The sequence below is a fragment of the Ostrea edulis genome, chromosome 9 (assembly GCF_947568905.1).
Source record: "Ostrea edulis chromosome 9, xbOstEdul1.1, whole genome shotgun sequence".
In the NCBI taxonomy this organism is placed as follows: Eukaryota; Metazoa; Mollusca; class Bivalvia; order Ostreida; family Ostreidae; genus Ostrea; species Ostrea edulis.
The window spans coordinates 8091226-8115593 of NC_079172.1; the positions used below are offsets into that span (position 1 = coordinate 8091226).

Here is a 24368-nt window from a genome sequence, read left to right on the forward strand (position 1 = left end):
GGCAGTTCCATCACTGGATCTGTGTTTGGCATACCCATTAAATAAAGAATGAATTCTCTTCAACCAAGAGATCAAGATGTTACTGATATGATTATTTCTACCAAACAAAACAAAGAAAGAAAATTTGTCCTCACAAAGAAAGTGATTCTGTAGCAATCAAAGGTTAATTTATACAATCACAACTTTAACTAATGCACTAAATAAGGCTATTAACTTAGAGTACATTCATCTTTTAAAAAAAAAAAAAGATGCTTTGGATGGCACACAGTATACAAAAATAAATATGGTGTATGTATGCAGGAGTGAAAAGGAAGGAATCAGCTGGACATCTGCAGAGGACCCTGGATTGGCCAGATTGATCTGGATACCTGCAGAGAACCCTGGATGTGTCAAAATCTACTTCTTTTTCTGCTTTCGGAGTCTCAGGTATGGCCAGAATTTATACCAAAACTACAAACAAGAGGTAACTCATATGAAGCTACATAGTGCAAACAGAAAACAAGAATAGATCTTCTGTATATCAAATAAGAAACCCTGACATTGGATTTATATCCTTTAAAAAGAATGCATAATCAAGCTATTCTCCAAGATATGGGGGAAAAATCACTTATCTGGAACAAAATTTACTTCAAATTACCTTGCCAACCATATCAACTTAAAAGAAATATTTTTCACCTTGGCAACATAACCAGAAGTTGTACTTGAAATCCTCCTTAATTCATCATATTACATGAAAGTATTGAGTGCATTTTGAATCTGAAGTTGACTAATCTGGAGATGTGGGTATGTGTGTTCACATCAACAATGTCTACATTCCTATTTCAGAAGTTCACAACTCTTGTGCATGCTATATCCTGAATTTCTGTATAAGGATTAATTGCAACAAAATGTATATACATGTAATGCTAACTTAACAATGCACTTGAACAGGTAAAATTCCCCTTTTTTATCAGTCTTGTGTCAAATGAGTATACTTTTTTCAAGGGAGACAACTCTCATTTTAGATGCATGCTATAAAATTAGTGCATGTCCAAGGAACATGATACTGCAGTCAGGAAATACTTTTCCTTGAAACAAAAAATGACAACTAGCTACAAATCTAGACACCAGGTCCATCATTTATAACATTCATACCTCACTCAAGTTACCTAAACAGGATATAAAGCATTAAAATAATTTTGTCCCCCTCCAGCAAGAACTTCTTTTTCCCAGGGTATGAAATTTACAATTTTCATGGACAGATTTGTATTGTTTCTAAATATGCATTTATTAGCAAAACAAAAGTAAACAAAGAACTAAAGTCAAAATTGCTTGATTTTTCCCTGTTATACCTTTAAAAAAAAACACCTTTATATTTATACAACAAAACTTGGGCCACACTTTAATTAGAAACTATCACTCATTTTAGCCCTACCACCATACCCTGAACATTTGCTTCTGCATGGGGCTATGAAACCTAAAATTTGTATAGTTATATACACACACTTCCTCTAAACATGCTAAATGTCAGCTAAACAAAAGAAAACAAATTTTGACCACTAATTTTAAACCCCCCTTCCTCAACTTGATCCTGTTCTCCTGCCTTCAGGAGCACTGGTATCTACAATTTTTGTGGACAGCATCATCAGAAGATTCTTAAGGATTCAGTGATTAATACTATATAAATATTTGGCTCCACCCTTGAGTCTGAATATCATATGAATGTTTGGCCCCACCCTACGGTCCAAATATTATATGAATATTTGGTCCCACCCTAGGGTCTGAATACTATATGAATAGTTGGCCCCACCCTAAAGTCTGAGTCCCTGAGTTTGATGCATAGTATTACACTCTTTATCAAAGCAGAGTTTGCTTAAAAAATCTGTAAGATATACCAGTTAAACCTAACCATACATACATGTAAATGTACTAGTCGTTACTTTGATCCCCCTTCACCTACGACTTCTTCGTGCAAAGTTTGGTTAAAATTGACCTAATGATTCTAGAGAGGAAGTTCAAAAGGTGAAAGATTTTATGATGTTAATGTACACAAAAGTTTACTTGAGCAAATATATGTACTGAAATTGCAAGACATGAGATATTTTCAATGTTCGAGCACCTAATAATATTTAATTTTAACTAGATTTGAATTCTTATCTGAACCTTAACACTGGTATATATGTAACTTGCACAACAATTAACATGGTTTAATTAACTTTAATATGATAACAAAATTATAATAGACACTGACTTCTACATGCCTTATTAGAAACTTAACTGACACACTGATATCAGAAACTGACAACGGCACGTTATTAGAACCCAACAATGACACACCCTGATATTAAAACCAATTATATATCAGAAACTGACTACAACATAGCTGTACTACAAACCCACTACCACACATCTTATCAGAAAATCACATCAACATTCCTTATTTTATTAACTCATTTAAGCCGACTATAACTAGAAATCAACCATTTAAACTGACTACAAGATATGTTATACCTTGATTTCTGGTTTCATCATTTAAACTGACTATAAATAGAAACTTTTAACTCATTAAAACTGACTATAAGATATGTCATACCTTGATTTCTGGTTTCATCCCAAGGTACAGATATCTTGTGTGAGCACTACAACAGTTATTGCATTGTTTATCACACAATATTTTGTATAATGTGATATATGTATAACTTATAATGAAATATAGTAACTTCTAATAGCAGAATCTATATATCTAAAATGAAGATTACAAATACATTAACCGAGTTAAAAAATTTGCATGATTATAGTGAATAATGTTTTTTTATCAAGAAAAATCCCTATATGGAAAAAAGATGAAAAAATTAATTGCATGAGCATATTTCACATCTGTAAGCATGTTAAATGTTCAAAATTTTCATGAGTGGGTAAATTCTTTCAAAAAAAACACTCAGTAGTGATCAATGATGAAACAATATGTTCTGTATTCTGTAAAACTACAAACATCTACATGTAATGTGAAAAGCGAGAGGGAAGCTGTTTACCTGAACAATACAGAGAGGTAGGTGCCTGTTCCGGCCAAGATGTGCCACCAAGCGTGAAGCTGGAATACTGGAGCTAATGCTCCTACATACTCTCTTCTTATCAATCTGCAAGACAGAAATAAATAAACTGAGGTCAGCAGATTAATTAACATATATATTAAATGGATACACCAACAAGGATATAACAAATGAAACCAATATGAGCTGTATTCAGGGGCACTTTTTTAATGCAGGTTTTATGCTATTTATTTTTCTATGTTCATTGGGATGACGTTATCTAACGGTTACAATTAATACCTTAAACCACATACAATTAGCATAAACTTGCCAAATGCAACCCTGTGGTGTCCGTTTATTTGAATTTGCCATCACTCATTACCTTTCGGCGAATGTGAAGAAGATAGCTGATTGTCAAGGAAGCAAGTGCGAGATGCTGGAAACAAATCACTTGGACCTCTTTACATTAAGCTCGTACCTCTCACACTGTGTGAAACATAGCGGAACCATTCGAGGATTGCCGATTGGCAAACAAATTGATACTGATAGTAGAATCAGAGGAAATCCATTTTTGTATCTTATGCCTGCACAAAATGTTTATGAATTATATAGAGTACTGATCCCCAAAGTAAATGTTATACTGAATGTAAATTTAAATTTGCCTCCTCCTTTTCCATGCCAAGTCAGTCAATTTAGACTTTTGTGCTCATTTTCCCCGATGTTTGTTTCAACGTCAATAACTGCAAGATAGATAAGTAATTATTTTCTTTCTAAACAGCTATTTTGCAGGGAGTAAAATTATTTCATCTTCCATGCCATTTTCTTGATCAAGTAAACGGGTGTAAATTACTTAAATTTGCACTTACAACAAATTGTCGCTGATTACAGCTCATATTGCACGGCTTATAACCAAATCAAAAGAAAACTTAAAAAGCATATTGCCTACAATAAAGCATTTCTCCTAAAATGTTTTTCAGGATGCTTTATAAAAAAACACTTTTACCTGTCCATTTACGAAATCAATGCCCTGTATATGAAATATCAAATAAAATTAGATTTACCTAGGGCACACAATTTAAGCTAAATCTGTCAAGGGTGAAGACAAGAGTAAATGTATGGTCATAAGTGGTCTTTGTGATGTGTGTTTATTAATAATTGTCTCTCCATTACATAGTTTAATGGACTGATTGATAGACAACAAAGACTTGACAGACATAGTGAATCTTATTTACCTCCAAAACTTTGTACGGAGTACAGAAAAACATGGTTACAGCATACATGCTTAATGAATTTATGCATATTACAGAGATTTTTACTCCCTGAAGTCTAAAACATATCGTGAATTCACTGGATAAAACAAGTTACATTTATAATGAATCCCAAGTACTTGGCTTGTTTTACTGCGTAACACCGTAGACATGACCCATCATGGAAAGTGTTACTTACTGAAGATTCCCACAAAAATGCTGATCTAAGTTCCAGAGAATAAAACCACCCATGTAGGTGATAAATCCAACCGTATATAACAGTGTGTTGTGTTCATAATACCTGAAACAAACAATAACGGCTATCACAAATATTCTAACAGTATTACTAAAACAATGTCACCTGTCTGCTCCCAAACTATAGAAAATCATGTTGTACTAAGGGTAATAACTCTTGTAAAAGTAAGTGGATCAACAATAAAGACAGTCAATTTTGATCAATAGTTCTTCATCAGAAAGTTATTAAACAGCAAATTTCACTCAAAATGGAAAGTGGAATTTCATAGGTCCATAACTCATGTAAAAGTAGGTCAATATATAGAGATTAAAGTTTAACCTGGTTTATATTTTTAGTTGTACAACAGAATGTTAAACGGAAATATTGATACATCAATATGGAAAAGAAGAAACAGAGACGGTGAACTCGTCTAATCCGGACGTTGTATCGTGAACTTATCTAAATTATAAATCTGGATGTTGCATAGCGAACTTGTTTAAATATCTGGACGTTGCACAATCCAAAATGTGTAAACTGTACATAATTCAGCACCAAACTTTGGGTTACATTCAAAACAAACATTCTGTATTTCGAATGTTACATGTATCTAATCTGTATACTGTAAAAGCATTGGGTTTTTTTTCACGGGTTAAAAATTTGGCAATTTGCTGGCTCAACGGTATGCTAATAATTTTAGTGGTATAAATTTTGGCGGATAAGAAAGAATTATCTCTCTTGCAAATACTGAAGTTGCAATGGGGTGCATTATAATTTGGCAAGTAAAATTTTGGCGGAAAGCTATCTAACTGCTGAAATAAGTCAAATTTATCACCCCACGGGAAAAAACGCTATACGGTATTTTATCTGAGCCGAACATGTCTGGAATAGACAATTAAATCTGTGCATTGTAATTACATGTATATTGTACATTATTCTTCAAGCAAGCACATGTAGATCAGAACAGGCCTATGGGAATGGTACCCTCTCCTCCTCTTCCTCTTTCACTAATTAGTTCATAAATGAAATCACTTTTCAATTGGATGATCTAAATGTTAAAACTACACGTATTCGTTTACTGGGTAAAATAAATTGTAGGTGCATGTTCTGATGTTACAGAATTCACATAAAATAAATTGGTGAAGAACAAATCTTGAGACTTTACATTTAATAACCCTAATCACATTTTGAAATTGCTTCTTACAGGCCTAAAGAAAATGGATGTAATTATGAGACTTTCATACTTAAAATATCATTTGTGGCTAGTTCAAACCCCGTCCTTGGAAGCACTATTAATAAACATGAAAGCAATCATAATGATTGCACTTGTTTTTATGATGTTATACATCTATTACAGAATTTTTCACTTGTGTAGAGACATCACTATTATAGCTTTATTTGAAATGCCACAAAATTTGACCTATGCCTAACACTTTTAGTTAGAGCAGTGATGGTTCTTTCACGTGCCAGTGCCTACCATGATATGCAATCTCCGTTTCAAAGATAACATCCATAATGGAAAAGAGAATTAGGTATGATTTGTATTTCTCTGCACATGTTGTTACCCGTCGCAGTAGCGACTTCACTTTTAACGACTTTCACTTCTAATACTGGCCACTTGGTAAAGAAACGACCTATGTTAAACATAATCAGGTTTAATTGACATGGTGTCCAGATCAAGAATCGAACCTGAAGGCCCGGTCGTGAAGCACAACCTCCATGACCATTAGGACTGGTAACAACATGTAGAAAGTGATACAGATTTAATCACGCCCAGTTACTGTGACTGGTAACAACATGTAGAGAGTGATACAGATTTAATCACGCCCAGTTACTGCGACTGGTAACAACATGTAGAAAGTGATACAGATTTAATCACGCCCAGTTACTGCGACTGGTAACAACATGTAGAGTCATATAGATTTAAATCACGTCCAGTTACTGTGACTGGTAACAACATGTAGAGAGTGATACAGATTTAATCACGCCCAGTTACTGCGACTGGTAACAACATGTAGAAAGTGATACAGATTTAATCACGCCCAGTTACTGCGACTGGTAACAACATGTAGAGTCATATAGATTTAAATCACGTCCAGTTACTGTGACTGGTAACAACATGTAGAGAGTGATACAGATTTAATCACGCCCAGTTACTGTGACTGGTAACAACATGTAGAAAGTGATACAGATTTAATCACGCCCAGTTACTGCGACTGGTAACAACATGTAGAGAGTCGAATAGATTTAAATCACGTCCAGTTACTGTGACTGGTAACAACATATAGAGTCGTACAGATTTAAATCACGTCCAGTTACTGTGACTGGTAACATGTACCGGTAGAGAGTTGTACAGATTTGAATCACGCCCAATTCTCTTTTGAAATATCAATCTCTCATGAATGTTCTTAACATGTAATTATGATATGAAAGCAGGTTCTGAAATTGTAAATCATACTCACAACATCAAGCGGACACTGGACAGAACCATAAGGGTTACCAAAATACCATAGGATGCCTGAGAAAAAAAGTCTAATATCATAAATACAGTCATAGGATACCTGAGAAAAAAAGTCTAATGTCATACATACAGCCATAGAATGTTTAATGCTACTAAACACTCATAGAAAGTTTCAGAAATATAGACTCTATATTATACTGTTTACATTTCTAATTCAATAAGGTGCTAGAAAATCTATTCAAGCAAGAGTCAAATTAATTATGCCACAACTTCTTGGTAACTTTCAATACTATGTAAAGTGACACAAGAGGCCCACAGGCCTTATCGGTCACCGGAGTACTAATGAAAAAGTATCACTACTTCCATGGGCTATGAAATCAAGAAAAAATTTCCTGTTTTGAATAACTAAGCTAATTTCTAATATTTAGCAATCGTAGAGAACAAGATGTGTTCTTAAAACATCACTGCCCTCAAAAGTGGATACACTCAGTCTGATGAGAGGCTTTACATAATACAACAAGTGTATTTACATTAAAATATATGACTAATTAGAGCCCATCCTAGAATCAAAACCCTGGGTTGTGAAATTCACCATTTTTTTTGTACATCCTTTTCTGCTATTCCTAAGTATGCATTTAGATTTCATACAGTATCAGCAAACTTATACATAAACACTATATTTCTAAGTTTGGCCCCACCCTGGGGTCAGAACCCCTACCCCAGGGATTTTGAAATTTACAAATTTGATAGAGGCATTCCTGCTCTAAATAATTATGCATTTACTAGTTTTACTGCATGTCTGGTCCTAGAGAAGATTTTTGGAAATTGGTCAATTTTGGGCAGTTCTTGCCCCGCCTCTAAGGCCCTAGGAGTGCAGGATTCCTAAAATTTACAATTTATGTCCCCCTTGTTCCAAAGATGTTTCATACCAAATTTAAAAAGAACTAGTTCTAATTGTAACGGGGACCGTTACATATGTTCCCCAAACCTCCCCCAAATAAAATGTGATGTTCTTGTGAATCTATAGCAAAAAATCATTTTATTTTAGCCTTTAATTACATGTAGTACGTTTAATATGGTCATTTCAGTACCAAGAAATGAAAGAAAGTGTTGCACGTGCATACACGCGCACGCGTGTATGATTCAGAATTTTTGTTGATGTCGTTCAACAGGCATTTGTATCATATACCCACAGTATGAATTTCATAATGTTTCCACCAAATATAAGGAAGTTATAGCTATTTTAAAATCGTCCAATCAGAATTCAGCACACGTGCATGCACGTGCTGAGCAGTAATTCTAACCACAGCAAATTGTAAGGAGTACCAAGACACATCTAAAACCCTAATATCAATAGAATTTGATGAAAAACAAAAACGTTATCGTCCTTTAAAAATCGAACATTTGAAAAACGTTGCACGCGCATGCGCGTGTGCGTTGGCATTTTTTTGTTACACCAATATATTGATACACATATTGTCTACGTATGCTGTGAATATCATCTCATTCGCTTCATAAATAAGATAGTTACAAACGTTTTAGTACTATCCAATCAAAATGAAGCGCACGTGCATGCGCGTGCAAATTGATAATTTTGACCATGCAGATCAGTTAAGGGTCTCAATATCTACCTATGATATGAATATCAAGCCATTTCAATGAACAACAAAAAAGTTAGACTGATTCCAAAGTTGGAGTACAAATTTTGTAATGCATGTGCACGCGCATGCGTGCGCGTGCAGTCAAAATTACTATCATTTTTCATATCTACAAATGATATACTACCATCCTATTTAGGTTTCATATTGATCCCCTTAATATTCTGATTTTCCAATTTTTGTACCAAAATTGCAGTGCACGTGCACGCGCGTGCATGCATGTGCAGACAAAATGACTATCACCATGCACATCTACAAACGCTATACTATCATCCTGGAAAGTTTCATATCGATCCCTTTTGTAGTTTCTGAGAACACTACCGGACAAAAAAGTACCGGAGAAAAAGAATAATAATAATAATAATAACTAGACACGATCTCGTTGCGAGCAACGAGTAGGTCTTCCGTCCGATTTGTTGATGCACTCGGAGTTAAAAAAAAAAAAAAAAGACAAATGAGTCCCAATTTAGTTTCCGACTTTAAGACACTTTAGATATAATCAATTTTTCATATCATAAGCTTCTGAAGCAAAGTTGCGGTGAAATTCGTTTGAAATTCGACTCTCCAGGCGAGCCATAAGGCCCTCGGGCCTATTTCTTGATGTCATTTGTTAGCCCTCTATAGACTCAACAACTTTAGTTCTAAATGTCTTTACAAAATATTTACCTGTAAAAAGTTATTGAGATCGACCGATATCGACAAAAAATCGACTCTACAGGCGAGCCATTAGGACCATAGGCCTATTTCTTGATATCAATCGATAGATCTCGATAAACTGAACAACTTTTGTTCAATATGTCCTTACAAAATATTTACCAGTTACAAGTTTTTGAAATCGACTGATATCGACAAAAATCGACTCTACAGGCGAGCCATGAGGCCCACAGACCCATTTTTTGATATTGATCGATAGGTTATGACACATTGAACAACTTTTGTTGAATAATGCTTTTCAAAAAATATGTCGTTTTAAAGATATGAGGCGTCAAATATTTACGATTTTGGCCCTTAAAATCTCTAATTACGTAACATATGACCTACTTTTTGATTTGATAAGATCAAGCTCGTTGAGATGAACATTTCCGCTTCTACAACTTATTATAAAATATTAATAGTTTCTGAGATATTCTCAAAAACATTTGGACCCTTCTGAACCCCTAATTTAAAGGGCCAGCCCGTTTTGCTTGATATCGTAAGAAAGGCCTTGTCATTTTAAACATTTTTTGCTCAACAAGTATTTAGAAATTCTTTACCGTTCTCGAGTTATCTGTACAAGAAATATTTAGGGGCCAAACTGTAGCTCCCTAACGGGGCCACATAGGGAAAAAACGAAATGTACATATTGTTTAGATTATCATTCTGAACAACTTTTGTTCAATAATGCTTTTCAAAATATTTGTCGTTTTCAAGATATGAGGCGTCAATTATTTATGATTTTGGCCCTTAAAATCCCTTATTACGTAACATATGACCTACTTTTTGATTTGATAAGAACAAGCTCGTTTAGATGAACATTTCCGCTTCAATGACTTATTACAAAATATTAATAGTTTCTGAGATATTCTCATAAACCTTTGGACCCTTCTGGGCCCCTAATTTAAAGGGTCAGCCCCTTTTGCTTGATATCGTAAGAAAGGTCATGACATTTCAAACATTTTTTGTTCAACAAGTATTTAGAAATTCTTTACCGTTCTCGAGTTATTTCTAGAAGTAATTTTTAGGGGCCAAACTGTAGCTCCCTAACGGGGCCACATAGGGTAAAAACGAAATATGCATATTGTTCAGATCATCATTCTGAACAACTTTTGTTCTTTATTGCTTTTCAAAATATTTGTCGTTTTCGAGATACAAGGGGTAAAAAATTTATGGTTTTGGCCCTTAAAATCCCTTATTACGTAACATATGACCTAAATTTTTATCTGAATAGATTTGGATAGTTGAGATGAACATTTTTTGTTCTTTGACTTATACCAAAATATGAACGATTTTTGAGATATTTGATCTAGACTTTGAGCCCTTCTAGATCCCTAATTGAAGGGGCTAGCCCCTAAATCTTGATATTTTCGAAAAGATCTTGTAAATGTGCACAACTTTTGTTCTACATGTCTTAACAAAATATTTGCAAGAAAAAAGATATTGGAGATCAAAGGTCAAAAATTGCCGAAATGGGCGAAAAATTTTGGCATCCATTTTTTCAGGTCCAGGCGAGCCTTTAAGCAAATCGCCTCCGGTAAAATCGAATCCCCCACAAATCTTCTAAAATGTTTACTCTATCTTGTGTAGAAATTTCAAGACTCTAGCTTCAAAACTAACGGAGGAGATGTGTGGACAACAAGGCCCTTCAAAAAGTCACTAAAAGAGAGATAACTCCTGACCGGAAGTGACGTCAAGCACGAAATTTTGCAAGCAAAGTCTCGTCACCAAAAGACATCTTTCCTGAAAATTTCGTGAAAATCGATCGAGAAATGGCTGAGAAAAACGCGTGTACTACCAAGGAAAATAATAATAATAATAATAATAATAATAATAAAAATAATAATAATAATGAAGAAGAAGAACGCGAACAATAATAGTAAGGTCTTCCGCAGGAGACGGAAGACCTTAATAAGAAACAGAGTAAAAACAATATGTTCCCAAACTTTGTTTGGGGAACATAATTAGAATAATAGTTATCAAGAAGAAGTTAAAATTTCTATTGTTTACACAATTAATAATCGACCATTTCGGCACCAGCCTGATATCAAAACCCCTACCCCTGGGATCATCAAATTTACAATTTTTGGTAAAGGACTACCTGCTCTTTCTAAATATCCATATAGTTTCAATTTATTATCAATAACACTAAAAGATGTTTTACACATAAACACTATATAGTAAGTTTGGCCCTGCCTTGGGGTTAGAACCCCTACCCCGTTATAGTATTGAGCAATAAACACCACTGATTTACACATGTACTGATATATTTATCATTGATACTATAATGTAAAATCTTGCATCCAGCTTAACTCACCTGAAAAAATATCACATGTTTGCTGAACAGGTAAAACTGAAAATCAAAGAAATGTTACTTTTAATTCCTTGAAATTATGAGACTCGAATTACAAATTCAACCAATATATAGACTTAATATTTAAACGAATACTACTGAATTTTATTTTATACTCACAGCTGTGACAACAGCACAATAAATGGCCAGACCGATTTGTAATGGACGATTTTTGTGGTTCAGTGGACTAGTAACTTCTATACTGTACAAATATAAATATATAATCTCTGAAAGTATGTAGAAATTTAGCTAAACAAGAAATTCAGAATTATGATCATCAACAATTATTTCAATGTTTATCTAGTGACAAATAGTGCAGGGAAAAGCATTATCAGTTGTTCCCAATGTCCAATAATCCCTAGGGATGGGACATTTTCATGAATTTATTATCCGAGTTGCAACGAAGTTGAACTCGGCTATTGGTTTGGTGAGGCGGGCGGGCGTCAAAAATTGGTTTCCGGATGAAAACTCAAAAAGTTTACAATCTAATCAAATGAAACTTTGATATATTGTTGGGTACCAGGTAAGGAAGACCCCTATTGATTTTGGAGAAAAAAGGTCAAAGGTCAAGGTCACAGTGACCGAAAATAGAACGAAGATTTCAGAAAAATTTGGTTTCCGGATGACAACTCCGAAAGTTTAAATCTGAATCAAATGAAACTTTGATATATTGTTGGGTACCAGGTAAGGAAGACCCCTATTGATTTTGGAGAAAAAAGGTCAAAGGTCAAGGTCACAGTGACCGAATATAGAATGAAAATTTCAGAAAAATTTGGTTTCCAGATGATAACTCCAAAAGTTTAAATCCGAATCAAATGATACTTAATGATATTGTTATGTACCAGGTAAGGAAGACCCCTATTGATTTTGGAGAAAATAGGTCAAAGGTCAAGGTCACAGTGACCGAAAATAGATTTAAAATTCCAAAAAAATTTGGTTTTCGGAGGATAACTCGAAATCTTTTAATTTGAATCAAATGAAACTTGTATATATTGTTGGATACCAGCAAAGCAAGGCCCCTATTGATTTTGGAGAACAAAGGTCAAAGTCACAGTGACCGAATATAGATTGAAAACTTCAGACAAATATGGTTTCTGGACAGTAACTCGAAAAGTTTAAAACTGAAATTAGTTCTTCACAATTATAAATATGCCACATCATTCCTGGCTTTACAATGTATCCCATGCAACTCGGCTCATGCACCCCTGGGTGCATATACTGATTTTATTTTGTTATATTTACTAATTTTGAGAATCTGTGTGTGTAACATGATAGCAATATATTCAAAATATGCCCTTTGACCATAAAATCAAGCAAAAGTATGGATCTTTATCAAGTAAGCCTACAAAATAAGTTGAAAAGATAGCTTAGCAATAATCAGGATAATCAAGTTTAAAAAGATGTCAACTTGCATGCATTTAGCAATATAATAAAACAATATTTGCTCACTATTCAGTGTTCAGCATTCACACACCATTTGCTCTGCATTCGTGCACCATGTGTTCACCGTTCACTCACCATGTGTTCACCGTTCACTCACCATGTGTTCACCATTCACTCAACATGCGTTCAGTATTCACTCACCATGCGTTCAGTATTCACTCACTATGCGTTCACCATTCAAATGGGAAAGTTGTAAGGGACTGTGATTTTGACGTTTGCCATGCTGACAATAATCTTAACAGGAGTACCACAAACAGTACAGCATACACCCGTTAGACCTTCAGGGCAATATCTGTATGTACACACTGTACATAATGAAAAAAAGTCCAGAAAACTATTTGACCTACATTGTACTTTTAGCCCTGAAGTAGGTCATGGGGCACCAATCAAATTGAAATGTGAACTGATCATGTATTTCTTTGAGAGGGAGGTAGTGACAAAATTTCAGGGCAATATCTGTGTTCATAATGAAAAATAATCTTGAAAACTGTTTGACCTAGTTTTACCCCTAAAGTAGGTCATTTGGTGCACCAATTCAACAGAAATGCAAACTGAACTTATATTCCTCTGAGAGAAAGCTTGTGACTAAATTTCAGGGCAATATATGTATCCGTATTGAAAACAAGGTTTTTCTACTCAGTAATACAAACTTGGACTTTGACCTTGAGATCCTTAGACCTTACAATTTGGTCTTTATCCTGCCTACAAAGTTTTGCTACTAAGTGATACTACGACCTTGACTTTTGACCTCTGACATCGAAGAACAAAAGGTGTCATCCATGAGGCATGAGGAGTATGTGTACCAAGTTTAACAGGCCTAAAAGGTTTCCCTATCAACTGATACTACAACATTGACCTTGAAAAATAGGCATCTTCCTCTCATCATGGTGATCAAATGTACCAAGCTGTTAGATCCTGGTGCTTATACAGTTCATTTTGTATTCTGCCTACAAAGTCCAAACAGACAGACGGGCAACGCCATATATACCATAATATGTACCATCTTTGATGGGTGTATTATAGAAATGGAGACCAGAAATAATAATAATTAGCAAAGCTACTAGAAAATTAAACCAGGACAGGGATGATATTTTTTGTTCTAATACAGGGAATTTCGAACCAGATCTATCATAAAATTCTATCTGTATCTGGGACTGAAAAGGGCCCTCAGTTCCCCATTCATTTTGACTGCAAGCAACATGTAAATTTACTATCCTCATCAGAATTGAGGATAGGATTTCTTGCACGCACAAATCCATAGGATTTTTTTTTTTTTTTTTTTTTTTTTTTTTTTTTTTTTTTTACAAAATAGTCTTTCATACTCAAACTGAGAATAATATACTACACGATACTTACTCTGAATACAGATGAAATGCTGCTCCATAAATCATGGGTAACTCATCTAAAAGCTGTCAAATCAAATCAAATTGATCACATAAGCAAATATACAATAATTTTCAGCTAGTGATGGGCAATCGGGAAAAAAAAATTAATTGATGATAGGATTAATCGGATGCACCTTTACGATTGATTAATCGAAAAATAATCGAATTCTATTCATTTCAAATTTATGGCATAGATATATTAAATTTACTTTATTTTTAAAATCATAAGATTGATTGATTGTATCTTGTTTAACGTCTCTCCCGAGAATTTTTCACTCATATGGAGACGTCTAAAATCATTAGAAATTTGAAGTTAATAATCCCATACTTTCGATTTTGTTTTCCCAGGATAGGGATAGATCTCTTGACTTTTGTTGTTGTTATGGGATCCGGTATAAAATAGAGCCTGAACACCCCTTGCTTGATGTAAGAGGCAAAATCAGAGACCCGGGCCGTGTCACAGCAGGTGTGGCTCGATAAAGATCCCTCCCTGCTCAAAGACTTTAAGCGCCGAGCATAGGCCTAAATTTTGCAGCCCTTCACCGGCAATGGTGATGTCTCCATATGAGTGAAAGATTCTCAAGAGGGACATTAAAACAATATTCAAATTTATCGAATGATTCAGTAGTCTGGTCCCCGCCCCCTCCACTCATTGATCATTCGTTATTGGGAACCCCAATAACGAATGATCAATGAGTGGCGGGGGCGGGGACCAGACTAAGTCGCGGCAGGAATATTAGTATCATTAAAAAAAAATACAGACGTCGGCAATTTTCGATTTTCAAACTGGCAATCGATTATTCACATCATTTCAATTATAACGACCGACAATCGAAAGTCGTCGATAATCGGTACATCACTATTTTCAGCATCAATAAACCTGAAATGAAATGCACTTATCAATACTACAGTAAACAAGATGTTTGTGAAAGACTAAGCCCCTAGTGACAACAGGTCAAGGTCACATGGTAAAAAAAAATTTGGTGTCAAAGAAATGTGTAGTCAGAGGTAAAACACATGTATATGAAATATGGTAGCCCAATTACTTGATCACCATTGTCAAAGATGTGCGGCTGTAGAGAAAAAGTTTGAAATTTGGCAAAATTTTGCAATTTTTGTTTCACCCTAAAGCTCTTTGTATTTATAAGCAAATATCATTAAAAACTTCCTAATGCATTTCATTAAAGGATTAAGAAATAAATGCAAATTTAATATAATAATAATGATAATAATAATAAAGCCTTTATTTATCCAGGATTACATATTTAGCGATAACACTAGTTTTCAATATGGTTCTGCATATAACATACATACAGACAGATATTAGTAAAATAAACACAGATTGAAAGAAGTAGAATACATATAAACTTAAAAAATAATTATGAGTGTAAGATAAATAGGAACAAAATGAAGCTTAAAAAGTATGGTGATAATCTCTAAGATAATATAATGTTATATTCCCAATTTCGCTTGGAAACTCTTAATGATAAACAAGAGGCCCATGGGCCAAATCGCTCACCTGAGTCACCTTGGCCCTTATCTGAAGACTTCCCATATATATTTGCAAGTAAAACCTTAGTTCCTGCTGTGGCTCCAACCTACCCCTGGAGGCCATGATATTTACAAACTTGAATCTGCACTATGTCAGAAAGCTTTCATGTAAATGCCAGCTCTTCTGGCCCATTGGTTCTTGAGAAGATTTTTAAAGATTTTCTCTATTTATTCCCATGTAAAACTTTGATCCCCTATTGTGACCCCAACCTACTCCTGGAGGCCATGATTTGAACAAACTTAAATTTGCACTTTGTCAGGAAGCTTTCATGTAAATCTTAGCTCTTCTAGCTCATTGGTTCTTGAGAAGAAGATTTTTAAAGATTTTCCCTATTCATTGCTATGAAAAACTTTGATCCCCTATTGTGGCCCCAACCAACCCCCAGGGGCCATGATTTTAACAAACTTGAATCTGCACTTTGTCAGGAAGCTTTTATGTAAATCTCAGCTCTTCTGGCATATTGGTTCTTGAAGATTTCCCCTATATATTTCTATGTAAAACTTTGTGGCCCCAACCTACCCCTTGGGGCCATGATTTTAACAAACTTGAATCTGTGTACTATGTCAGGAAGCTTTTATGTAAATGTGAGCTCCTCTGGCCACGTAGTTCTTAAGAAGATTTTTATATTATCCTACCCTAAATTTGCATTTTTGTGATTATCTCCCCTTTGAAAGGGGCATGGCTCTTTATTTGAACAAACTTGAAAGCCCTTTATCCAAGGATGCTTTTGGCCAAGCTTGGTTGAAATTGACCCGGTGGTTCTGGAGAAGATCTAAGATGAAAATGTGAAAAGTTTACAACGCCGACAGACAACGGACAAATTTTGATCAGAAAAGCTCACTTGAGCCTTTGCCTCAGGTGAGCTAAAAAGGTTACATTGTGTCCCAAACTGCATGGGCTCTTGAAAATTTTACCTGCATACTGTATAATAATTTTACATGCTTGCATACTATATATATAATAATTTGACATGCTTGTATATCGTATAATAATTTGACATACATACATACTGTATACCTACATACTGTATAATAATTTGACATACATACATACTGTATAATAATTTGACATACCTGCATACTGTATAATAATGTCATATGAAAGCACCAGGAACCAAACCCCACAGCTGGAAAAAGAGAGAGAAACATTAAGATATGTAATATTTAGCATTTCTAACTGCATGTGGCAGATTATTCATTTCATACTATCGATGGAAAGTCGGGAAATAAATGTCTAATTTTCCTTTTTAAATTCCTTTGATTAAATTGATACCACAAAGTCAAAAAAATATCTTATAATGAATTTCGAAATTCTGCTTACAATGAAGTGAAATTTAAGTCAGGCATGTATAAAATGTCATTGGGTATTATAACAAAATATGTCATCATGACATGAATATAGATACAATTTCTGCCTCTGCCACAATAATTATTTCTACGTCTTAAAATCTATTTAAGGGCCTTTCCAAAGGGGGTGGAAATAGTGACATTTGCTTGAAATTTGGGAAGACGGTTCATACAAGAACTTCTGAAGTAGGGAAAAATCTCAAACCAGTGTATTTAGGTATAATTGGACTCCTTCGGATTTTCAATTTGACCAAAGCTTACCTAGCAGAGGCCATAAAATTATAGGGTTTACTTTACAATTTTTAATCAAAAATTGTAATTCATTACAATTTAATGTAACCTGTGAAAGAGATTTATGAACAATATTAAAGGCTATCCTGCTTTGATTTGTTTTCATTGTTTGAGAATTTTAGAGCAAAACTTGGGGGAAATACCTTCTTTTTAGCATTGGAAATGGGGCTTTTTTTTTTTTTTACCCCCAACAGACCCTAAAACCTAGTTCTTAATTTGCACACTCTGACAGTTTAATGCATTGGTAATACAAAGGTTCAATAACTATACAAATACATCTAATTGACTAATCAAACATAATCAAGTACAAGAGACCCACAAGGCCATGATGCTCATCTGAGTCATATTGGCCCTGTTTTCTTTCATCAAAAGATTTTTTACCTAATCTTTATACAAATTACGCTTTTTTAAAAGTTCTGTAGGGGGGCCAATATAACGATAATGATATATATATATATATAAACAGTAGAAATAAAAGACTCCATCAGAAATAAGCACCTGTGTTTTCATGAGTTATCCTTAGGTGCAAATCAATGCAATGATGCTGTACGTGATAATCATTACATTTGTTTAATTTGAACTTCTAGTCTTAGAAATTGCATAACATTCTAAGATCATACTATATGTAGATACAGGTACCTATATACATGTATATTGATTATATTCCATACATAACTTTGACATATTATACAATTATGGACTGGTTAGCAGGGAGACATCACAAATTATCGGGTCTTGGTAGGGTTATCATCCGAGGGCACCTGTGCGCCGAGGGTGATAACCCTACTCAGACCTGATAATTTGTGATGTCTCCCTGCTAAACAGTCCATAATAGTTTTATTATCCTGAAGAATCTGAACGTTAAAAAAAACTATCACACATTTATTGACTTGTACCATACTTCTTCTCCTTTCTTTATTTTTTATCTAAAACGTCAACAAATTCGTAACTTTCTCTGCAGAAAATTCTTATAACTGTTCAATAGTTTTCGAGTGGTGAAACCAATGTTACCCTCAACTACATGCACTATTTTGTTTTACACTCAATGTGATTGTCATACATTTATTAGATGTAAAGCAAAAACACCGAGGTTAGAGAAAGTTAAACGAGAGAAAGCTTTCAATTTTGACGTCACAGTAGAATGACGTAAAAATATAACGTCAAATGTAAACATTTCGTAACTTATTTCAAAACAAAAACGTAAACATCAAGTGAAATGCAAAATTGCATTCGAATGGGAATATTTTTCTTCTCAATTGTTATTTGTGACCGTTACTGTTAACACTGAAGTTATTGATTAACGATCGCTTTCTCGCTTGTGCCATTAAAATTTATCTTCTAAAGGGAGACAACAGTTATCACCCTGCGCGTGAGGGAGACATCACAATTTGTCTCCCTCCACGTGACCAGCCCTCGACCAATGAAATTGACTGTATTATTCTGAAGGATAATAATCTTAGTTGTGGCCCTGCCATAACCCAAGGGCCTCTGAATTGAACGAATTTATTAACTACCAGAAGATGCTTATTTATATATTGATCATGTTGATATGACTAATTATGGTTCTGCTGTTCTTAAGATGAAGATCTTTAAAGATCTTTCCCTAGTTTAAGATATATTCCTAAGTAATACTTTTACCACCAACTGTGACCCCATCCTACTTCCAGCATGTCCATGCAGTGATCATGCACAATTAAAAAAAAATATATATCTGCATGCACTAACTGGTGATATTTGCATTTCAATAGGACTAATCACGACCCTGTTGTTTTTTTTTAGAAAGATTTTAAAGATTTTTCCTACTCTGCATGTAAAACTTTAATCTGATCCCTTATTGTGGCCCAACCCTACCCCAGGGGTCATAGTTTGAACAAATTTAAATCTTCTAATCACTACCTTAGGATGCTTGCATATCAATATACACCTGTTGTTCTTGAGAAGATTTTTGAAGATATCCTTGAATATATGACCACATGTAACCCTTTGATCCCATATTGTGACCTCATCCTTACCCCCTTGAGAAGATAGCCTCACAAACTTATTTTCCCCTTGCCTGCAGGGTTGAAACATGCAACAAAACAATTATGATTGCAAGTATTCAATTCATGCTATTTGCAGTGATGAAATGTACGTATCTCAATTTGTCTGAATTGGGATTAAGATTTAACATTGGTATGACTGACAAGATGATACATTAAGTAAATGGTTAGTAGATTCCCTGACCACAGTGGGCATAAAAGTATGACTTATTCATCAATGTACTCCGGACACATGTACTGGTATGGGACACTATGTCTATATACATGTAAACACTGTCAAACTTACACCAAGGGACTTTCTTTGTGGAGAAATTAACACTCTGAATACAAGATAGGCTCAGAATAATAATGATGGTATGCTTGAATTGCTCAAAATTGAAGCGTTCACAATATTGACAAGTTACTATGGGTTGCGTTGTATTAATATCCGACCATGGACTCAAATTTTCATGTTACGTGTATTAAACAATTAGTCAGACTGATTGGAGATCATTTTTATGCATTAGACAATTCTGATTGCAGAAGGCAACACATAGTCTAGTCTAGATCCAATTATCATCTTCATACATGTGTTAAAGAACACTTTCAGCCAAATAGTTGTAAATAATGTATGCATGAATAGACAAATCTTTAGTCAAGTATTGTATAATGATTTTGAAATTCAGATTATCCCGGGGTCAATATCAGGTACTTTACAGACTTAGTACAAGTGTATGCATGCTACCAACTTTAAAGTCAGAAAAATCAAATATTGATAAAGAAACAATCACCCAACCTGAATAGAAGGCCATTTCAGCCAAGAATTGTTTGCATTTCATTGTCATTTAAATATAGCTAACATCTGAATCAGCTAAACTTGATAAAGCAAACATAAATTAAATGTGTTGCTGAATCAATATACTTAAAGTTTGCTGAAAGCCAGCAGAGTTCCACAGGCCACACACATTGCACAATGTATGATCCAAGCACATTTCCAATGTTTTAGACCTTTGTCATTTGGTATCTTTACTAATAATCGTAATGACAGCCTGCACAGCCATTTCCTCATAAATACAATGAAGTTGTGAACAGTGGATCTTGAAAAATATGGTAGGTCTATTTCACCGGTCATGAAAATGAAAAAAAAATTTAAATAAAAGAAATAAAATTCATTTTTGAAAATACACAAGAGTATGAACTGCAGCGCTTCATGTTCTAAGCTAATGCACTTCATGAAATATGCAGATGTGAAATGTCACAATTCATAACTTCATGTATTTTTAAAAATGAAATTCGTTTCTTAATATTAAATGAAATACCGGAGTACTGACACCAATCTGATTAAAATCAGATCCTTTGATCCACTCATGTAAATTGCTCCACAACGAACATCCCGACTGTGTGTAAAATTAATAGCTTTTCTGTACTATAGCCAACTTTTCTAATAACATTAAAGTATTGATTTACTAAAGACCACCAACAAAGTGACAAATATTTTCCATGTTTTATTGTATACTCTACTTGTATTTCTTTGCTAGTTCTTTTCTTTCTTTGTTTTTTTTAGCAGACACCTACCATAAATTAATTTTTTTTTTTAAATGACATACATGTATATATACACACGTACACTAGGACATCACACAAACGTTTGTCACCACTGGATTTGATCATGATTTAGTGAATTATATAAATGATTCTTAAGTATTATGCATCTTCTATAGATATTGCCTATGGTCTTAATTTTGCATGTGATATAAATTATATGTACACAGAATAAGCATGATAAAAGCTTTATAAAGTGTTACAATTAACATGATTAAAGTTCACCATAAACAATTTAAAGTTCCTTTTTCATCAAAATGTGTCCACTGCATGAAAATATATGTCAGATCAGATACTTATAAATATATAAACAGTTATCTAAAAGGTAATTCATAATAAGCTGTATACTATAATCTATATCAAAAGGAAGTAACAGACAGCATCATTAAGTTTGAAAATGCTCATAATGCAGTCCGAGTGAGCTCTCAAATGTATTTGTATATCACAATCATTGGTTTTTGGGGTTTTTTTTCTTTGTATTGATATTTTGTGTGTGTGTGGTTGTTGGTTTTTTTTTAATGAATCTGATTTTGTACCAAAGATTTTAGCCATTTCACGAGTCACAACTACAAGTATTAATAATTGAAGCTGCTATTCATTTATCAGTATAGGCTTTGTCTATCCAGCTGATAATCAAATTCAATAATTCACTATTTTCAAAACCATCATCATGGAATAGCCATGTATCAAAATCAAATCTTAATATATGACATTCTAAGTACAATACTTTCTACAAAATGAATGAATCTGATGACTTCTATATAAACAGCTCTTACTGAACACAGAGAAGTGGCACCACTGAAATCTCTCTTCATGCCCTTCAATAGTTCCAATCCCCAACATCAACAGTGAAGGAATAATGAAAATCACATTGCTTATCGTGTTCCCTGCAAAAGAGTAATAAAACATAATTAAAAGTCTCGAAAATTCAATATCTTGTCAATGAAAATAGTGGCATAAACAGTAGATACATTTCGAATATAAAGTAAGTTGAATAATTTCATTTTGTGTCCTATACCAGCACTCGTTTCAACCCATTAATTTTGAAACACATTTTATAATTTTTAATGCATGTCAATCAGATCTTTTATTCTTTTTACAAGTAACTACATTATGTACAATTACTATAATTCTTATTACTGAACAGAATATCGTATTTCTTATTCAGAATCCAAAATAGATAATTACAACAATCAATAGAAGAGATGCCAATTGATATATTATTTCTATAATATTACATAAAATGCTCACAAAGAATTATAAACTATGAATCAATGATTCTTAATACAAGTAGCACACAACGTCAGAGTACAATTACTATTAATAACTCAGGGTTCTCATTATAAGAGCTGGCACCTGACGATTTTTCACCCCCTACTTTGAGTAAAATCGCCACCTACTTTCTATAGTTAACACAAGGCTGTGCTATCTCATGATTAAATTCAATTAAAATACATAAGTCTTGGAACTTTTTTTATTTCACCAAGAGGTTCCACATGGAGCATAATAGTACCAAAAAATGTACGATCGACAATAATGTTGAACACATTACCAGTCACTTACATGTGAATTGACACATTTTGCTGACATTTTACAAATGATTTTAATGCTAGATTTAAGTGCCTCCTACAGCTTTCTAATCTTCAAAATTTTCCCGGACCCCCCTAGCATCACATATTTCTCCATCTACTTTTTCTGAATTCACCTGCTACATCTAAATTTATTGAGAACACTAATAACTGTCATGGTAGCTAAAAGGTAGAGCGTTTGTTTTGTAACTGGACTACGGAGGATGCGAGTTTTAGCCCAGGCCATGACCACATCACATTTAAGATGTACACATAGGCAGTGACTGCTCCTTTGCCAAACATTGAGGCACTCAAGGCAATTTAGAAGTATGAATCACGGGTCTCTCAGTCTCAGATATAACTTAAAAAATCCCCATGTCATGATGATGACAGGTGTTGGCACTTACAAAGACCTCGCTGCTTCGGCCCTGAGCACTAAACATATGTCTAAATTTTTGGTACTTCACCTACAGCTGGTGATGTCTCAACATCATTGAATATGAGTGAAAAATTCCCAAAGGGATGCGAAACAATGAAAAAAATCATTATCACTTTAGAAGTATTTATCATAATTCTTGTAGATCTATATTGTAATAAGAAATAATATATAAATGCCCAACCAGTACACTTATGGAATTTTCTCAAATTTAATTACTGAATCCGCGCCCCAAATAAACTGAATAATGAAAGTAAAAATAAAAATATTTTTATTTTAAGCATTGATATATGATCAAAAACAATGCAGCAACAAATTTCCATTTAATAATACACTAATTACACACAAACGATTCGAACCCAACATGCGTAAGTTACGGATATCAGCTCATAAATTAATGATTGAAGTTGGTAGATATTCTGGTATTACTAGGAATGAACGAATATGTAACAAATGCAACTCCGGTTTATTAGGTGATGAGATCCATTTTTTGATTAAATGTGAAAAGTTTGCTGATGAAAGAAAATCTTTTTGTGGTGCTATAGAAAAAACAGTTAAAATTTTTACCAAACTCAATGATGAACAAAAATTCATTTACATACTATGTTCTGAAGAGCCATCCATTCTAAATATAACTGGAAAATTTATTTTGAACAATATATGACACTATTTGTATATAACTATGTGTTATGTAATCACTTCTTTCTTTACTTGTAAATGTATATGTACATTATTTGTATGTATTTTCATGCTGCTCCTTGAGGGTCCTTGATTGGAAATAAAATATAGTAGTAATAGTAGTTGTAAGTTTGTGCAGCTGCAATGCACAGTGCACGCTGCACATGCATGCATGTTAAGCGTACTTACAGAATTCCGCAATAAACGGAGTGACGTGATAGTTTTCTTCACACCAATCAATTGTAGATGTCGGAGGACCCCAAATTCCCTCCACAGGTGCCATGTTAAACACACATCAAATCTAGCCACTGTCACTCACTTTCGCAATGTGTGCTCTTCTGTTTTGAAAAATATTGTCGTCTCCAATGCTTATCCGGGTTATTTCTCAATCAAGTTC

At 34.0% G+C, this 24368-nt stretch overlaps 1 protein-coding gene across 1 annotated transcript; it reads right to left on the reverse strand.

The window, feature by feature from the left end:
* On the reverse strand, nt 1-24368 carry LOC125658778 (alkaline ceramidase 3-like). The gene is made up of 11 exons (XM_048890180.2): nt 24161-24368; nt 22066-22176; nt 17106-17158; nt 14452-14504; nt 11773-11854; nt 11617-11652; nt 6950-7005; nt 4455-4556; nt 3012-3116; nt 2573-2618; nt 1-450 (listed from the first exon to the last, which is right to left on the reverse strand). Exons 1-11 carry the CDS (start codon nt 24252-24254, stop codon nt 397-399), a joined length of 792 nt encoding a protein of 263 aa, XP_048746137.1. The 5' UTR covers nt 24255-24368; the 3' UTR covers nt 1-396.

What these genes read in the sequence shown, in the direction of transcription:
- LOC125658778 (XM_048890180.2), bottom strand. Translation starts at nt 24,254, where the DNA reads ATGGCACCTGTGGAGGGAATTTGGGGTCCTCCGACATCTACAATTGAT. An exon ending in GCATTTCATCTGTATTCAGA is followed by an intron (nt 11,855 to 14,451) that starts GTAAGTATCGTG and finishes ATATTTGTACAG; the next exon opens with TATAGAAGTTACTAGTCCAC. An exon ending in CATTTTTGTGGGAATCTTCA is followed by an intron (nt 3,117 to 4,454) that starts GTAAGTAACACT and finishes TCTGTCTTGCAG; the next exon opens with ATTGATAAGAAGAGAGTATG.